Source organism: Durio zibethinus, chromosome 20 (assembly GCF_047325235.1).
Source record: "Durio zibethinus cultivar Kanyao isolate XHJ-2024 chromosome 20, ASM4732523v1, whole genome shotgun sequence".
NCBI classification, from domain to species: Eukaryota; Viridiplantae; Streptophyta; class Magnoliopsida; order Malvales; family Malvaceae; genus Durio; species Durio zibethinus.
The window spans coordinates 10,260,682-10,279,774 of NC_143181.1; the positions used below are offsets into that span (position 1 = coordinate 10,260,682).

A 19,093-nucleotide genomic window follows, 5' to 3' on the forward strand; every position below is an offset into this window, starting at 1 on the left:
GTCACTTTATAAATGGTTTTAAGTTTCATATAGCTAACTATGATCAAACTCAAAAGATGATGAATTATTGGATATGTGTGAAAGGAAATTATTACAATGATTATAAACATGACTTTTATGGTATTTTGGAAGATATCATTGAGTTAGAGTACTTTGGAGTAAGGAATAAGGTTATACTTTTTAAATATTATTGGTTTAACAAGGAAAAAATGGGTTAAAGGTAGATCTCCGTCATAGTCTTGTTTAAATGAAACACAATTAAATGCTTGCTAGTAATGAACAATTTGTCTTAGCTAAGCAAGTACATCAAATTTCTTATACAAGTTATCCTTTTAGAAGAAGAGTTTGAAATGATTGATGGGTAGTGTTCAAAACAAAGGCTAGGAGTATATATCAACCAAGTAATATCGATGGAGATGAAGAACAAACAACTGATTTAAATGAATATGTGTACCAAGAAATTAAAGTTTCTATTCCATGAACTATTACTATCTTCAAAAAATTTGATAATCTTACAATTCTTATGTTGGTGATTATGAAGAAATAGATTTATTACAAGCGATTTAAAAAGGAGAAGAAGAAGAAAAAGAATAAGAAGTAGAAGACGATGATGATGATGATGATGAAATATATGAGTTTGCTTAATATAGCAACGATTGATGTATTTAGTGTGACTTTTAATACTATATATAATGTTTATTCGATTTGGTCAATAAATGTAATATTAAATATAATACTTGATTTGGCTTATTCTAATTATAGTGTTTTATATGCTCATTTTATATTTTTTGCTCATTTCATCTAATGTTGTAATACTAATGTAATGTTATATATGTTTGTTTTTTCTTTTATGCTTTTGGAATACTTATGAAATGTTTTTGTTCTATATGACAGTTATAATGGAACATCGTGGAAAGAGCTCTAATACTCAATATGGATGTGCAGCAAGATCAATGAAAGGTGATACATGTATTGAGTTATCTTCAGCACTAATAAAAGATGAATCATCTTTCAGGTCATCTTTAGCATCGATGATAAATGATCCATTGATGGAGTATAAAGTCAATCCATCATTTGTTGACAAACTACCTATTAGGTAGTTGACATATGGCAATCTTAATGAAGAAGGGACAACAACAAGGTAGAGGACTAAGGGCAAACAAAGGCTTACTGACTTCTACAAATTCAAACAAGCTGGTGTGGATTACTCCATCAGGAGATAAGTATGAGATATACTTTTTACTATTAATTTTTTCTTATTGTATTTGTTTTTTAAACAATTCATGCAATTTAATTAATCTTATTAACAAATGGATATTGATAGTTATTTTGAGCAATCATCGGTTAGCTAAACAATTTTAGGCATAATTCAAGAGAATTTTATTGATCCTTGACTGATATGGGATAAAGTTCTTGCATAAGTGAAGAATTTAATGTTTGATAAATTTAAGGTGGTAGTTGGACATTTATTTTTTGTATATATTTATTTTATTTGAATGAAAAGTTTATATTCATGTTAACGACTTATTGTATTCCTATATATTATGTTAAGAAAAATGTCAATGGGTTGAGTCAGAGGATGCATTAGTTCAATGCACATGGAACAATATTTTCAAAAACCAATTGAAAGGTTTGTTGTCAAATGAGAGGGAACTAGCGATGAAAGAACATGAAGTTTATAACATCATACACTGTAAAGGAATGGAGCAAAGGTGGATCACTGCTCTGATATGGGATGCTCTTATTGAGAATGTACAGAGCACTCCAAAATGACAAAAGTTCTTGGCCAAAGCCAAAGCAAATCATTAGACACAAAAAGAAAAAAATATTATAAAGCACATTAACGGTTTGATTGCATTTCCTATTCATAGAAAAAATGGTATGATCTTTTTTCACGAATTATTTCTATTATCACATTTCAATTTTATATAAGTTGTATTGTTATATATTTCATTGAATGTCTTTAAAGGAATGCAGTCACTTGAGATGCAATGAGAACCTATATTTAAAGAATGGTTCAATCACACTCACAGATATTTAGGAGGACATGGGGATTTTATTTACAACAAGTCCAAAGTTGTCAGTATAAATGATTTTGCAATGACTTTGTGAATGCTTTCCAGTTGCCTTGCTTTATTGAACTAGATAATGTTTTGTGTGTTTTGAAATACAATGACTTTATATAAAAAGTAAAAATTGTTGCATATTTTGCTTTGTGATTCTTGTTGTGTATTGTACTTGTTGCTAAACAACTTTTATAGTAATTTCAAAGTATAAAATTTATTGAAAATTCTTTATTAAACTAGATAGTGTATTGTGTGTTTTGCGATGCAATAACTTTGTAAAATGTGAAAATTATTATGTATTTTAGTTTCTGTTTCTTATTGTGTATTGTGCTTGTTGACGAACTACTTTTATACTAATTCAAAAGCCTAAAATTTGTAGAAAATTCTTTGTTAAACTAGATAGTGTATTGTGTGTATTAAGATGTTATAACTTTGTGAAAGGTGAAAACTATTATGTATGTTATTTTGTGACTCTTGTTGTGTATTATGCTTTTCAATAAACTACTTTTATAGTCAAAGCCTAAAATTTGTAAGAAATTCTTTATTGAATTAGAAAATATTTTTTGTATATTAGGATGCAATAACTTTGTGAAAAGTAAAACCTGTTGCATATTCAATCATGACTTTCTAGGTTTTTTTCCTTTTTTCAGTAAAACTTCAAATTATAAATTGTTTGAAATTGTCTTACTTTATTTAACTAGATAGCATAAGTTATACAGATAAAATGGAATGATAATTGTTTTAAATTTTTTGTAAAACTATGCTATTGTATTATCTAAAAAATAAAATGAAGACTCTTTCAATCATCTAGATTTCAAACCATAGGCATGGACTAAACTATTCGAGAGATTGAAGCTACACACATTCATGTATATGGCTTTGGATTGACACACAGATCTAAGGATCTACTTTATTTTAGTCAATCCAATGCTGCAACAGTAATGTTTAACTCAATTTGTGGTTCGTCATCTATACTTCCTCAACCTTAGATACAATAACAAATTGACGAGTTAAGGACTGAGTAGAACGTTAAGCTTAGGTCTTTCATAGATCATATGATGCAATTGATGGGGTTTAGACAATTTTCATCTAACACAATCAAAGATACCTTATAATCCTAACGACAACAACAAAGATTTTGGATCAGGAGATGCAAGAAAATGACATTTTTTCTAGGACTTGTATTATGATAATTTGGGTTGTTTTCAAATACTATATTTTATGGATTTCAACTTTATAATTTGGATTGTTTTAGAATTTTTGTGGATTTGAACTTTATGATGTGAATTTAACTTAGAATATTGGATTTGATCTTTATGCTTTTAATGAATAATAGACAATTAATAGACTTTTAAAAGAATAACGCATATTTTATTTTTAATTTAAAGATTTCTTAAATAATTATTAGTGGAATTAATCAAATTATCAACAAAATTTAGATTTTACTAATGGATTTTGTCAATAATATTTTCACTTTTATCGACAAAAACAACAATTTACCTTATAACAACTAAATTTTCAATCGATAATACTCTAATTTCTAGTAGTGATTGTTAATTATTCTTCTATGTACATGGATGTATGGTAATTGTTTGTCGCATGGTTAAAATAAGATTGTATTATTTATAAGTACTAGAAAAATAAGCTGGCCGCATGAAGTGATTGTTGCTTTTCGTATAAAGCCAGTAAGTATACAGATCAAGTAATAAAATGGAGTATTCCAAGTATCATCTTTTCTAGGATTATAGAAAATAATGTTGGCTTGATCACAATTACCAAAGGTGAAAGGCTATGATCTTATATCTAAACAAATGAACATTTAGTGTTTTAGGGTTACAGGGTTTAAGTAAAGATTAGAAACAATGTATAGGTAGGGTTCTTAATTTCACAAATTGTCAATTAGGAAGTAAAAGACTAATGCTAACAACTAACCCTAAAGCAAGAATTGAAATATTGCAAGTAAAAGAATTAAATATTGTAAACAGAAAGTAAAGATTATCGAATTCTTAAAGAGAGCTTGGAACAAAGCTTGCATGAAAGAAAACTAAAGAACAAGAAAATGTAGGTTGGCCAAAATTTGTAAAGAAAAGAAAGAAACTTAGATCTTGAAAACTAAAGATTACTTGTGCCAAAATTAAAGAAAACAAGAACCAAGATTTGTAAACTTTAAAAATAAGAAAAGAGATCTTTGAATGAAATATTTCTTGATTGAAAAATATTTAAAGAACAAGAGCTTGATAATTGGCAAATTTGTGACTTAAGCTAATACTTGAAATAAAATAAATAAAGAATTGAAGAAACTTAGAAACTAAAAGAAAGATGAGAAGTGAGGAGTAGGATGATTGGTATGATGGAATAGCCACCCTATTTATAGAATGGGATTTGGCCAAAGGGTGGGAAATTACATGATGCATTTTCAAATTCAAACTCTAGGTGATAAACTTGATATTTATCTTCAAAGTTGCATGAAAAAGATGAACTTTTCAATCTTGGATGCCTTGGCCAAACATGATAATGATCTTGGCCTTTCGTCTTCACTTGATGAAATCTTGATAAATCCTCCTCTAAGTTTGGCTATAGTGGATTTCAAGAGAAGATAAATTTACTTTTTATCTAAACTTTTGATCTTGAAAATGATAAAGTCCTCCAATCAAAACTCTTCAAGACTAAGCAAAAGACTCATGATTGGCTTCAAACTCATTTTGGTCAAATGGATTGAGTTTGTAAAGTCCAAGTGCTTCCAACTTTTCCTTCTTCTTTGCATAGCCAAATGTACTAGTGTCCTTGTGCAAGTCATTCTCTTCATGGCTAAGTAAAAAAGCATGTTTATCTTGAACTTTCACTTTCACTTTGGTCAAATGTGAGAGAGTCCAATTGGGCTTGTGCATGCTTGAATATGGACCAATGATGGGTAACATTATGCATGTAAAGTTGGGCCGAATGCAAGCTTTGCATGGTTACATGCATAGCTTGCATGAAAATAAGTCTTGAGCTTGAAAAACCTAAAACCATGAAAATAACATGAAAAACATAAAAAATCATCCAAACATTTAAATTTTAGCACTATTATGACATATAAAATCTTATATATTTTAGTGTGATCACACCTCCCACATTTTAATCTTTGTTTTTCTTTAAACAAAACCTCAAATCAGCAAAACTAAAGAACGTTATAAACATTCTCAAAGTTAAAAATTATAAAAAAACTCATTTCATGTACTGTTGTATAATACAAAATTAAGAATAAATATAGAATCTCAAGAATGTCCTTCAAAAGCAAGCTTCTAATATCTTATGTTTATTCATACATACAAATCTACTCCATTTTTAATTCATGCATATAATTCAAGTAAATAGAAAACAAAACGCTTCATCACATGTTCACTTTCCATTTCCCTCTCCACTAATGTTAGACCTATATATTTAGCTCAAGATCAAAAGGTCTTTTAGGCTTGTAATGTAAAACTTGGATCAAGATAGGAAAAAAAGAATTTTTAGGCTAAAAAACCTTAAGCTTACTTTTTTTTTCTTAAACTTCTTAGACTCTAAAAAAAAGGGAGCTTTTTTGAAACTTGACTTGAAAGGCATTCTTAATTGCTTTTTGTATTTTTGGTCTTTTTTTTATTGAATGATAGCCATTTTTTGTTTTATTAGGCTTTGCCTTTGCTTTTGCCAATTTCTTTTTCTTTCGTTCTTTCTTTGTGCCTTCTTTCCTCCCAAATACAAGAACATGTCCATGATACACAAGCGCACTGGGTTAGGACATCAACAGAAAGAATAATAATAAAAAAAAGACTTATTAGGCTTGTAATGTGGCTAAATAAAGAAAGAATATGAAATATAATAGGCTCAAAATAAAGGTACTAAGGATACACCATTAGAGGGTGGGCTTAAAAATAGCTCAAACGGTCCAAAGCACTACTTAGATCATTTTTTGAGTTAAATATAGTCTAGGATTTCACTTTAAGGGTTGAGTAGGTGAATTCTAGAACACGTATTCATATCTTAAATTTCATGCAAATCCATATCTCATAATTTTTCACCAAAATCATAGCATTTCATAAAAAGAGAATAGAGATGTATATATAAAAATCATATCCAAAGTAAAAACATGCTTAAGAATTCTTTTCAAGTGCTATTACATCCATACTTAAACTCTATATCATACTTTAGTAATTTTAAAAGAATATGTGTAATTTTCAACTAAATGAATATCATAATGAAGTTTAGTACGTCAATTTGATTTTAAAAACAAAGATGGGTTAAAATAAAAAACTTTTCTTTTTCCCCAACATTTAAATGGAATCACATATAAAAAACTCGAAAGAAAAAGAAATACTCCTCAAAATTTTTAAAAGTCGAATATCCATGAGGCATCCTCTTTGCTTTTTTTCATCCTTAAAAACCAAAAAACTCAAACAAAAACGTTAAAGCATACTTGTCTTAATAATAATAAAAAAAAGAGATCAAAAAGCATAACCATTAAAGTAAAACTTAAGTTGCTTCCTAATCAGCGCTAGTTTTGGTCAAGCTTGACCATCCTTAAATCTATGCAAAATCCTCTAACCTCTTTGGAGGGGATTACCTTGTTGCCTCTTTCTTTGTGGTATGACATAAATAGACTTAGTTTAAGGAGGTGGACTAACTCTCATAATAGGGATCACATAAACTAAGTCTAAATTTTTGGAGTGGTTGACAAGACTGGAGCTAAGGTTTGCTAAGTGTTTTAAAGGGTCAGGAGGTTTATCTAATATGTTATACTTTTTTAGGGTTTCCTTTATCTTGATTAGACTAACTCCTTCTTCATCTCTTACCACACTATACCCTACAAATACAAATTTCAACTTCTTGTGTCTAAACTGAAGAGTCATACTAGCCTCATACACATCTATCAAGGTTTTGGCAATGAATGAGAAAGGTTTACCTAAATGTAATAGAGCTTCATCATCATTCATGTCTAAAACAACAAAATCTACAAACATCCCTTATAGTAACTTAACAGATTCATCAGCAAACTTAATGTTGAATTAAGGAGGTTTCAGCTTTCAACAACCTACCTGTATAAAAACATTCATAGGTATTAGATTTATGATTGAACCAAGATCACAAAGAGAATAAAAAAATCTTAACTTTCTAATTTTGTAAGGTTTAGTAAAACTCCTCAGATCTTTTAGCTTTTTTAACAAAAGTTGTTGAAGCTTAGGGTTGCACTTAACTAAGAATGTAAATTCTTTTAATTCCTTGAGCAGTTCCTTTTGAATGGGCCTTAGAGTAGGTGGTTTTATATTAGAATACTACCTATACATTTTGGCAATCATCTTAGGCATTGGTTGAACTTCTTTATGTACCTCTTCTTTTTCTTCTCCAAGATATTCTTCTTGGGGATCCTCTTTTAGCATTACTCTTTCTCTTTAGCTATCTTGGGCAGACTAACCCTAGGCTATCACTTTAAGTTCAGATTAAATGCTCTCTAATTATGCTCTCCCTACTTGTAACATTATTTGCCCTTTTTTAGGAGACCCTTCAATATACTCCTCTGGATCTTTTTCATAATATATCTTGACATTTTCTTTTTCAAGGTCTTTCTCATAGGTTTCAACATCTTTAAGGGCTTCCAATGCCATAGGGTCGAAACCCTCCAAGATTTCTATACCAACTTTCAATAGTTCCTCATCATCGAGAATATATGCTTTTCCAATAAAATCAACTTCAAGTTGTCTTACAAAGTTGGGTAGGTTGACTACTACGGGTTCATCATCTTTTTCATTAAAATCATCCATCCTAACATCCCTCAAAGAATATATTGCATTGCATCCTTCTTTGCCTTGTCTTTTTGGGTTAGTTTCAGTGTTACTAGGTAGGGTACCATTGGGCAATTTGCTATGGCTTGGGCAAGCTGACTTATCTGGTTTTTTTAATTTTTTATTGATGTAGTTTGACTTTGGATGTTGGCATTATTTGCTTGCATCAGTTGGGTTAACATATCCTCAAAGGTGGGTTCTTTTTTCTTGAGGTAGGTTATAGTTTGGTAGATTGGGGCAGTAGTTGTTGGTTTGGTTGGTTCCAAAATAAGTTTGGGTCATTTCGCCAACCGTGATTGTAGGATTGTTGCTTAGTTTGTTTTGTTAGATGTATTGGATTGGTTTAAACCTATTTTGGCATCTTTTTGAGGATACAAAAGGGCTTTGTATGGCATTAACAAAGTTGGCTTATATTCAATCTTTTTTGCAAAGGTAGTTAACTGGGAGTTAATGGAAGTGATAACATCAATTTTAAATAAACCAGTACTTTTTTACTAACATTTCTTTCATTGCCCCATTCGTAATTATTGGTAGCCATCTCTTAAATTAGCTCCTTAGACTCCTCAGGAATTTTGCTAATTATAGCCTCTCTAGTAGTTGAATCTAATATGGTTCTCATGAGTGTGAAACCATTGTAAAAAATCTTAATCTAAAGCCACTGGGGTAAACTATTATATGGACATTTTCTTAGCAACTTCTTGAATCTCTCCCATCCATCATATAAAGTTTCACCATCAGCTTGTAGAAAAGCAGTGATCTCATTCCTTAGCTTTACACTCTTTGTTGGTGGGAAAAATTTTGCTAAAAATTTTTTAACCAAATCATCCCATGTTGTAATTGAGCCAGGTGGTAAAGAAGACAACCAACTTTTCACCTTTCCTTGAGAGAAAAAGAAAACAATCTTAGTCTTCTAGCTTCATCGAAAAGAGCATTATAACAAAAAGTCACATAATTCAAGAAAATTAGAAAGATGGAGATTTAGGTCATTGCTTAGTAATCCTTCAAACTGCACAAAAGTTTGGACCATTTATATAATCAAAGGCTTTATCTTGAAGTTATTAGCTTCAATAGTTGGCCTTCTAATGGATGGTTAAAAACTATCTACATTAGGAACTGCATAATTCTTTAGAGTTCTTTGCCTTTTTATTATTTGCATTCACCATTGGGATAGGTGCAGGTGTTGATTACTCTGTTCTTTTTCTCTTAAAGATTCTTGCTATCTCTTTATCAACTGTAGTTAAATCAACACTTTTAGATCTACACATGCAAATAAGAAAATATCAAAGAAAAGCAAAAGAAAAGTAAATAAACAAAAGAAAAAAGGTTTAGATTATAAAAGTTTACAATTCTTTATTGATACTGTGAACACCGCTATAATCCCTGGTAATAGTGCCAAAAACTTGATTGTTGCTTTCAGTATAGAGCCTGCAAGTACATAGATCAACTAATAAAATAGAGTTTCAAGTATCGTTTTCTCAAAGATTAAATGTTAGGTTGATCACAATTACTAAAGGTGAAAGGCTTAGATCTTATACCTAAACAAATGAAAATTTAAGATTTTAAGGTTATAGGGTTTAAGTAAAGGTTAAAGACGATGTATAGGTTTCTTAACTTCATCAACAGTCAATTAGGAACTAAAAGACCAATGCCAACAACTAACCCTAAAGCAAGAATTGAAAGATTGCAAGTAAAAAAAATTAAAGATTGTAAACAAGAAAGTAAAGATTACCGAATTCTTGAAGAGATCTTGGAACAAAGTTTGCATAAAAGAAAACTAAAGAATAAGAAAATGTAGGTTGGCTGAAACTTGTAAAGAAAACAAAAAAAACTTAGATCTTAAAAACTAAAGATTGCTTGTGTCAAAATTAAAGAAAACAAGAAACAAGATTTGCAAACTTTAAAACAAGAAAAAAGATCTTTGAATGAAATACTTCTTGATTAAAAAACATTTAAAGAACAAGAGCTTGGTAATTTGTAAATTTGTCACCTAAGACAATATCGTAATTAAAAGAAATAAAGAACTAAAGAAACTTAGAAACTAAAAGAAAGAAGAGAAGTGAGGAGTGGGATAATTGGAATGAGGAAATGGCCTCCTTATTATAGAATGGGATTCAACCAGGGGATGAGAGATTACAAGATGCATTTTAAGCTTGATCTTTATCTTCAAAGTTGCATGAAAAAGATGAACTCTTCAATCTTGGATGCCTTGGTTGAACATGATGATGATCTTGGCCCTTGGTCTTCACTTGATGAATTTTTGATAAATCATCCCCCTAGGTTCAGCTATAATGGATTTCAAGAGAAGATAAATTTGCTTTTTATCCAAACTTTTGATCTTCAAAGTGATAAAGTCTTTCTCCAATCAAAACTCTTTAAGACTAAGCAAAAGATTCATGATTGGCTTCAAACTCATCTTGGTCGAATGGATTGAGCTTTTAGAGTCTATGTGGTTGCAACTTTTCCTTCTCCTTTGCATAATGGGATGTACTAGTGTCCTTATGCACATTATTCTCTTCATGACTAAGCAAAGAAGCACGTTTATCTTGAACTTTCACTTTGGCTGATTGTTAGGGAGTCCAATTGGGCTTGTGCATGCTTGAATATGGATGAATGGTCGGTAGCATTATGCATGTAAAGTTGGGCTGAATGTGAGCTTTGCATGGTTACATGCATGGCTTTCATGAAAATGAGTGTTGAGCTTGAAAAACCTAAAGCCATGAAAATAACATGAAAAACACTAAAAATTATCCAAAAATTTAAATTTTTGCACCATTTTGACTTATAAAATCTCTATATATTTTGGTACCAGCACCAAGGTTGCAAAATTTTTTTATTTTAACAAAATATAAATTTTTTAATTTTTTTAATTTAATAATAAATTAAAATTAAACATTTTTAGTATTTTGTTGGTTTTTTATTTTTTATTTTTGGAAGATATAATCTCTTCAAAAAATTAAAAAAAAAAAACTAATACTCTAATTATGTCACTCAATTGTAATTGGACATAATTTGACTTCTATTTTAAATGAGGCTACTTTAAAAAAAAATTGTAAAGATTAAGTCAAAACCTAGCAATATATACATGACAATCCAATCTATTTATACAACATTTACTTATTACCAATATTGATCAATTATCAAATTCAAACTCATTTACCCATGAAATTAAAGGCCACTAATATCATTACCCATTCAACTTATATTTTTTAAAGAAAAAACCAATACTTTTACTACGGTAGAAAAGGTATTATAGTAATTTTGACCAATGATAATAGGAAGGCATTTTTATAATTATGGTTGGAGTGACACTGTAGCAACCTTGACCAATTATGATAAAAGAGTATTTCAGCAATTAGATATCAGTGGCATTAACGTAATTTTAGTTAACTATAAAATGAAGGGCATTACAATTAATTTAGACACTTATCGTAAAATTGGCAAGTATTTAGAAGAGCATTATAGTCATTTCCAAGGAAATGACTTTCATATTATTGTATAAATGTTAAAATTTAATATGAAATTATGAAGCAATTAAAAAGGCATTTTTGTAATTATAAAAAAAGGTTATTATAATAATTTTAACCAATTATAGTATTAAAAGTATTTTTGTAATTATGGTAAGATGGGTATTTTAGTAATTTTGATAAATTATGATAAGAGGGATATTTTCATCATCATGACAGAGTGACAATATAGTAATTTTGGGTATTTATGAGAAAAAAAAGACATTATAGTAATTTATATGATGTAATTAAATAGATATATATGGATATTTTTGTAATTTTGGTACGGGTGACATAAAATGTCACGTGTCAAGGAATTATGAAATAATTAAAAGAGTATTAATGTAATTTTGGTAGGGATATTTTTGTAATTATGGTAGGTGGGGAGTTTTTATAATTTTTGTAGGAAAGGTATTATAGTAATTTTGAAAAATTATGATATGAAGGACATTTTCTTAATTATGATGTAAGGGCATCATAGCAATTTTTGCCAAATTATGATAAGAGGGACATTATCATAATTTCAATTAATTTATGGTAAGAGCAACATTTTTGTACTTATGATAAAAGGATATTATAATCATTGAGGAGACATGTCAACTTTTAATCAAAGAACCATAACGGCATTTTGATAATTTGTATGAGATTAGTAATTTAATAGATAGTTAAGTTTATATTATGTTAAAATTTAATATATGTAATTTAATAAGAGTATTATAGTAATTTTCAAATAAAATTTCATATGTCAAATTTCTATGAAACAATAATAAAGTTATTTCAATAATTTAATATGTGATTAATTTTATATTATTATGTTAAAATTTAATACATAAATTAAAAGGGATATTATAGTAATTTTCAAATAAAATAGTATATGTCAACTACTTATGAAGTAATCATAAAGACATTTTTTTTAATTATGGTAATGAGCATTTAGTTATTTTAACTAATTTTGGTGGGAAGTCATTTTTGTAATTATGATAGGAGGACATTATAGCAATTTTGCTCAATCATAGTAGTAGAGACATTTTCATAATTATGGTAGGAGGAATATTATAGTAATTTTAGCCAATTAGAGGATAAGGGGCATTTTTGTAATTACGACATAAAGGTATCATAGTAATTTTTCATTTATAGGAGGGGCATTTTCACATTTAAGACATAAAAGGCATTATAATGATTTGATATTTATAAGAGGGGTATTTTTGTCATTTAAGAATAAAGGGATATTATAGTAGTTTATCATTTAAAAAATGGATATTTTTGTAATTTTAGCCAATTATAGGATGAAGCGCATTTCGTAATTATGATGTAAGGGTATCATAGTAATTTGTCATTTAAGAGGAGTAGTATTTTCATCATTTAAGACATAAAGTGTATTATAGTGATTTGATATTTATAAAAGAGGTATATTTGTCATTTGAGAAAGGAGGGGCATTATAGTAATTTAACATTTTAAAAGGGATTTTTTTTCATTTACTATAGAAGGAGCATTGTCGTCTTTTTGGACAAATGTCAAGCAATTGTAAAGAAACAAGAAGGGCAAAATGGATTTTTCTAGGGATACTACTATCTATTTATTGTATATATATATATGAATAATTAAAGTATAAATTTTAATTTCTTTTATTTTTGGAATAAATTAATCACAATACTTTAATTTTACTTCAAATTCAGAAATATGGTAGTAAATTTGTCTCAAAATTAAAAGTATAATTGGTAAATTGTATTTTTAAAATTATTTCTTGGATTTGATAATAACTTCTAACAATATATTCTACAAAATATACCCTAACTATTATATCTTGACTAAGTTTGTTTGAAAATTATAAATATGTTGGTAAATTTGTTTTAAAATTAAAAGTATATATGATGGTAAAATTGCACTATTTGAAACATTAATTGAAAATATTAGGACCACTTATATAAGTAAAATGATAAATTTGCACCTTATTTCTAATTATACAAAAGAGTTACATGGCAATTATATAATAATGTTAGTGTATAGCCAATTGGATTGACGTAGAATAATTTGCTATAGTATGCATTACTTTTATATAATAAGGCTTTTTATTTTAAGTAGGTTTATATTTCTTATTTACCTAGTTCATAAAAATAAATTCTATGGAATAAATATGTTTGGCAAAAGGAATTGCAAACAAGCTATAATTATGAGATCTATAGAGCATAAAAGTATTATTTCCAAATTGTTCCTAGCCGATGCTTTATTAAGAAGGATGGATATTAACATATAAGCTTTTGAGGTTGGTACATGTTTATGCTCTTATGAAGTAAAAAATTGATCTCGTAAATTAAAGTATGGATATACCTGAATAAGATTTGTAGATGCTTATTATAAGAACAAGTTCACTAAACATGACTCACTATGAGAATACCACATGGTATATCACTTAAGTACTTATGGTAATATTCTTAGTTGATGGTTGCATAAATGGTCCTTTAACTTGAAGTTCATTATCTAGCTTGTATGACAAGTTCTATACTTTGATATTACTCATACACGATTATAACCAAAGATGCACCATAGGATGCTATTAATTATAATATGAATCCCATGGATTTAGAGTAATGCTTATGATAGGATTCATTATCTCGACTGATCGGATGAATATTTCATTATTTTTGAAAAGAAGTTAACTCGAAAAATCCTTGACCAAAGTGGAATGAGGTTTTGAAGGAGTTCAAAACTCATTCAAAAAGTTATAAGCTTTAGGTATATCAAGAACCCTAACATAAAGTAAACACTAAACTATATTCTAGCTCCGAAGATATATAGTGATGGAAATACTAAATTATGAGACAAGACCATGGCCTGATAGGTCAAACAAACCTTCTTGACTCTTCTTAATACTTGGGTGGTCGTAATACAGTACTATATGTCAATTCGATCTATAAATATGAAATTGATTAATTAGAGAATTAATAACGAAGCAAAGTATTTTGATTCATCTAATTTTAAGTACACTAGCACTACACCATTCATATTTATTATCAAACATATTAAAGTTCTAATATGTCACATGCATTAAGAATAATTAAGTTGAAAACGAAAATGGGAGAATCAAATTGGACTTTATTGAAATAAAAGTTTAAAGCTTTAGTAAAATAATTGATAAGTCCAAGGGATTAAATTGTAAGATTATAAAATACAATCCTATTTGGAATAAGATTAGGATTAAGCTAATAATAAAATAAAATCAACGTTTTATTTGGTAGGAATGATGGCAAGGGGTGATGATGAAAAATTTGGTAATCTAATGGTTAAGCTACAAAGTAAGAAAATGGTTATGAATTTTAACCATTAGGTTAGCAAAATTTTCATCCTTACTTTTTTCCATCTTTCTTACCAAGCAAAGTCTAAATAAGGCAAAATTCGCTCTTTTATATAAGAAGCCTTATTGCCCCTCTTTATGAATGTGAATTAATAGTAATCCATGTCAAGAGTTGAAAGAAATCATAAAACCTTAAGAAAGACAATTCTAGCCAACATTAAGTCTCAGTTTTGGGCTATCTCAACCTCTCTAAGAGGTTTTCTTTTTAATTATTTAAGTATAAAAATGACAAAATAATTTGTATTCAATAAGTTTTGTCCCATCTCCTATCCGATATCTATCATCTATCATCCAACAATTATCCAAAGGTTTTAAGCTTATAAATTATGTGTTAGATCAAATTTTTTATTTTGTAACATTTCTTTTAAAGTTATATATTATTTAATTTTATAATTTTGTTCTTATAAGAAATACTCTTTTAAATTTGTTTTATATTTTGGTGCACATCTCTTAAAGTCCATTTGGATAGTTTATGAGATTGGCTCTAATGAAATTAAAAACTACAATGGCAATGATATTAATTACTAGTAGTGAGATTAAAATCAGTGATAAAATATGTGTTTAAATACAAATACAATGGTAGTGATGAGCCAAAGTATAGTAAAAAGAGAAAATAACAATTATGTACATTAAATTAAAATTTGTATATAATAAAATTTATAATAGATATTTCATATTAGTTAAATTAATAAATAATTGAAAATTAATAAAATTATTTTTATATCAAATAATACTTGAATTATTAAATATTTGAGAAATATTTTTATGTATATATATATGTTAATGTTATTTAATATTTAAAATCTTAAAGTTTTATTTAATAAATAGTGAAATATTTTTTAGATTAAAATAATATATTAAAGCTAAGAAAATGTTGAATACTATTGAAATTTGTTTTGAGTTGTTGTATTTATTATAACTAGAATTAGACCCTAGGTATGCTAGGATAAACAATTCTTTGTCAATTATTTTAATTGTTTTGAGTATATTTATAATTAATTTAATATAAAAATATTTTAAAAATCCCAATATTATATCTATGTTTAGCGATGCATCTTTTTTTATATGCAATTAGACTTCTACGAAATTTAAACTTCTTTAGGCCTTCTAGAGACTCCTATAAATGATAGATGTTAGTAAAAATTTCAATTATTGAAAGAATGAGACAAGCATCTATCTATAATCTATAAGTATATATTAAAGCTATCCCTAAGAAAGCTATCCCCAGGAAAGGCTTACAGGACAAATATGCAATATAAAAACCAAGAGATGAAGGATGCTTTTGGGTCATATTTGACTTTTGTATTCAGAAGCTTTATTAAAGGTAATTTTGGATAATTTTTTACTTTTGTATCTAGAAGCTTCATAACAATCAAGATCAGATACTAGAAAAATACTAGAGTTTGGCTAAGAACCTTTGAATTAGCCAAAAAAGCAGCTCAAGTCAACAATGAAGTGAGGTCCCTCTATGAATCCAAAGCGAAAACAAATTTTCCAATACATTCCTTCTATTAGTGTTGAACTTCAACTTGGGAGCATTCCTGGAAAGGCAAAAGAGAAGAAAAAGATGATTAAAGACAAAGGCAGGGGTGTTTCTTACGTTTGCACTCTGAAGCACCAGTTAAAAAGGTTCAGGTCAAAAAAGAAGTATAAAGGATAGAAATGGGGTAGGATCAATTTGCCTTAATGATGCCTGGACTTTTATACTTATAGATAAGTTGTATGGGACCACTAACGGACAATAAAGACAGTACTAAGCTAATGTGGCACTGAGCATGTTAGACTAACCTGAATGTCAAGTTGTTACAAATGATAAAAATACCATGGTTGCCTATTGAAGGCATTAAAGAAGGAAAAAGACCATTATGCCTTATTTACCATCAAATGCCCCTAATACTCTATCCCTTCATTAGGCGATCTGAGTATTAGATCGTCGAATGTATGATCGACTTCCTCAATGTATGAAGGATTAGTAGAAGAAAATAACTTGAAAGTTTGATTCTTTGAGGATGATGTTATAAGGGGAAGACAGTTTTAGGATAGCAAGCTTTGAGCCATGGTTCGATTTTGTGGTTACCTAATCTCGCACGTGCATCTTGAGTTAAGTGCATAGCCGACTAAAAAGTTATCGAGGTGATAATTATTTGGAATGACTCAAGGTTAGTGTTAAAGTTCATCCGACCATGGTGAAACTTGTATTTTATTTTAAAATCTTCGCTTTGAGCTTTCATTTTGGGCTTTAATAGAGAACTAGGCTTTTGGTTTACCCTATAGAGTCACCCGATTCATCTGGTTTGATTTGGGGTTCATCCAGTTAGGCTAGATTGATAGCATTAAGTTAGTCTAAGCGAAATGATTTAAAGTGGGAAAATGAAAAGATGTCTTCCCACATTTACTTCGACACATGGCAAAGCTTGTGTTGTTTTTCTAGTATGCGGTGTGTCTATATAAAAAGCCATTAGGAATTTAATTTTTCACCTTTCCATTTTTTTTCTCTTGATCTAACCTAAGTTTTTCGATCTCAAAGGCTTTTCAACCGTTAAAGTTTCTCCATACCTTTTTTGGTATGTATTCTTGACCATGGATTCTAGTATGAGTTCTGGAGAGGTTGAGAGTTATCGGGTCGAACCTAGGGGAGGTCAATACAGGTAACAAGACAACAATCTAATTCCACTAATTATCAAGGGTCACAATTATAAAAAAATGGTCTATTGGTTAAAACTAATATCCAAGAAAGGGTAGTGACAAAATGAAGAGAATACTCAAGCAAGAAGGGAACGAGTTTTGAGCACGGAAGAGCTGTTTGCTTAAATTGATTTTAACTTGCAAAATCCACCTTCTTTTTTTATATCTCAGGTCAATTCATCCTCTATGGCTGACCTTCCTTCATCTTTGATTATTTCCCCTTCTAGGGTTCAATCTCATCAACCCTTTTCTTTTTTTGTTCTCCCTTCTATCAATGTTCTCGTTCTCACTTTAATCCCTCTTTCATCAGTTTTAGTTGATATTTATTCCTCTCTTTAGGGGTTTTCACTTTGTCTTTTTTCATGTAAGATTAAGTTGCTTCATCTATTGCTCTTTCTTAAAGTCATACTCTTATTTAAGAGTCAGAGTCTTCTGATAGTGAAGATTTTAATATGAAAGGCTCTGAGAAAGAAAGAAAAAAGAGGAGTACCTCAACTAAGAGAGGTGATAACAGGGAAAAAAGCCCTGTGGTAAAGACAAACTCACTGAGATCCTAGTATATACTTCATATGAACTCAACATGATTTCAAAAAATGTGATGAGCAAACTAAAGGGTGGGGCAAATTCTAAAGATTGCCTTAACATGTGTTTAACTCACCACGTTCATGCTCTAGGAATAACTTTTTTTTTTTAGAGAGAGTATAGTATAATAATGTCAAACTTCTCAAATCGTGTCATTGATAAACTAGAGCCATATCAACTCTACATGTATTAAAATTCCTTCATGGTCAGTTTGAGGTTCCCACTTCATCCTTTATTCATTTCAATTTTTAATTCTTACAATTTGACTATTAGTCAGCTCACTCCTAACTCCATACGGTACATAATAGCCTTCATCATTCTTTGCCAACACTTAAACATTTTTCCTTTTCTCTTTCTATTTAAGGAATTCTTTTCTCTAAAAAAACATTCCAATGATAGCAGGTAGTACTATATAACAGCTCGATTGAATAAGAAGATTCTTGTTGATTACCTGAGCTTAATAAAAAATTAGAAGCTGTTCTTTATTTTCCTTGAGAAGCAAAGAGTAAATAAAGATAGTGAGCCCGGGGTTAAGGCTGTTTCAAAAGTTAAAGCTTGAAAAATAAAGGGTACGCTCGGCTCTTTCATAAACGCATTGATCGCTCTTTCCATCATGGATCTATTAGATCAAGAAAAAATTTTGAAATTTTCTCGTAAAAGGGAGCTCTTTATTGATGCCCACGAGCTAACTTTTTTAAAAGTAATAAACAGGATGAAGTATTGGGGTAGGTCTAAGGTAACCTTGTAAGGATTTATTTTAACTTGATTTTTATCTAACTGTTAGCTTGATTTTACAAAGATAGCTAGTGAGGAAGACTTTGACTTTGAGTTGTACCAACATACCCCTAGGCTAAGAGAGGCCAAAAGAAAATTTAGCTTAGGGCCCTATCTTAGAAGAGAGACAAGTTGATCAACACCTTATTGTGCTACTCTCCTGCGAGTTAGAAGACCTAAACCAAAACAAGTTAGTACCTATCCTTGACCTCAACACCAACACCACCTCTTCTTCTTACTAAAAAGTTGTATGTCAAGGCCTTTTCTTTCACCATGGAGAACCCCTAGGCTAGGGTATTGAGGCCTAGTTCAGAAAAGATCTCCACTAG

General features: G+C 29.3%; 1 protein-coding gene and 1 non-coding gene across 9 annotated transcripts in view; both read left to right on the forward strand.

Annotated features, from left to right (window-relative positions):
• The window catches only part of LOC149513104 (uncharacterized), a 41,469-nt gene that overhangs the window by 11,796 nt on the left and 10,580 nt on the right, over positions 1–19,093 (forward strand). For 5 of the 8 annotated variants that reach the window (XR_016330828.1, XR_016330827.1, XR_016330829.1 and 2 more), the window contains one exon: positions 895–1,223. Coding sequence is in view for 2 of the 8 variants with exons in the window: in XM_089749636.1 (XP_089605762.1) it covers positions 1,108–1,223 (116 nt within the window). In the remaining 6 variants the exon portion in view is untranslated. The remainder of the gene's footprint in view (positions 1–894; positions 1,224–19,093) is intronic. The other 3 variants (XR_016330830.1, XM_089749637.1, XM_089749636.1) reach the window with 2 other exon arrangements.
• LOC149513105 (small nucleolar RNA R71) lies at positions 8,533–8,639 on the forward strand. The gene has a single exon (XR_016330995.1). It is a non-coding gene; the product is annotated as a small nucleolar RNA R71 (small nucleolar RNA).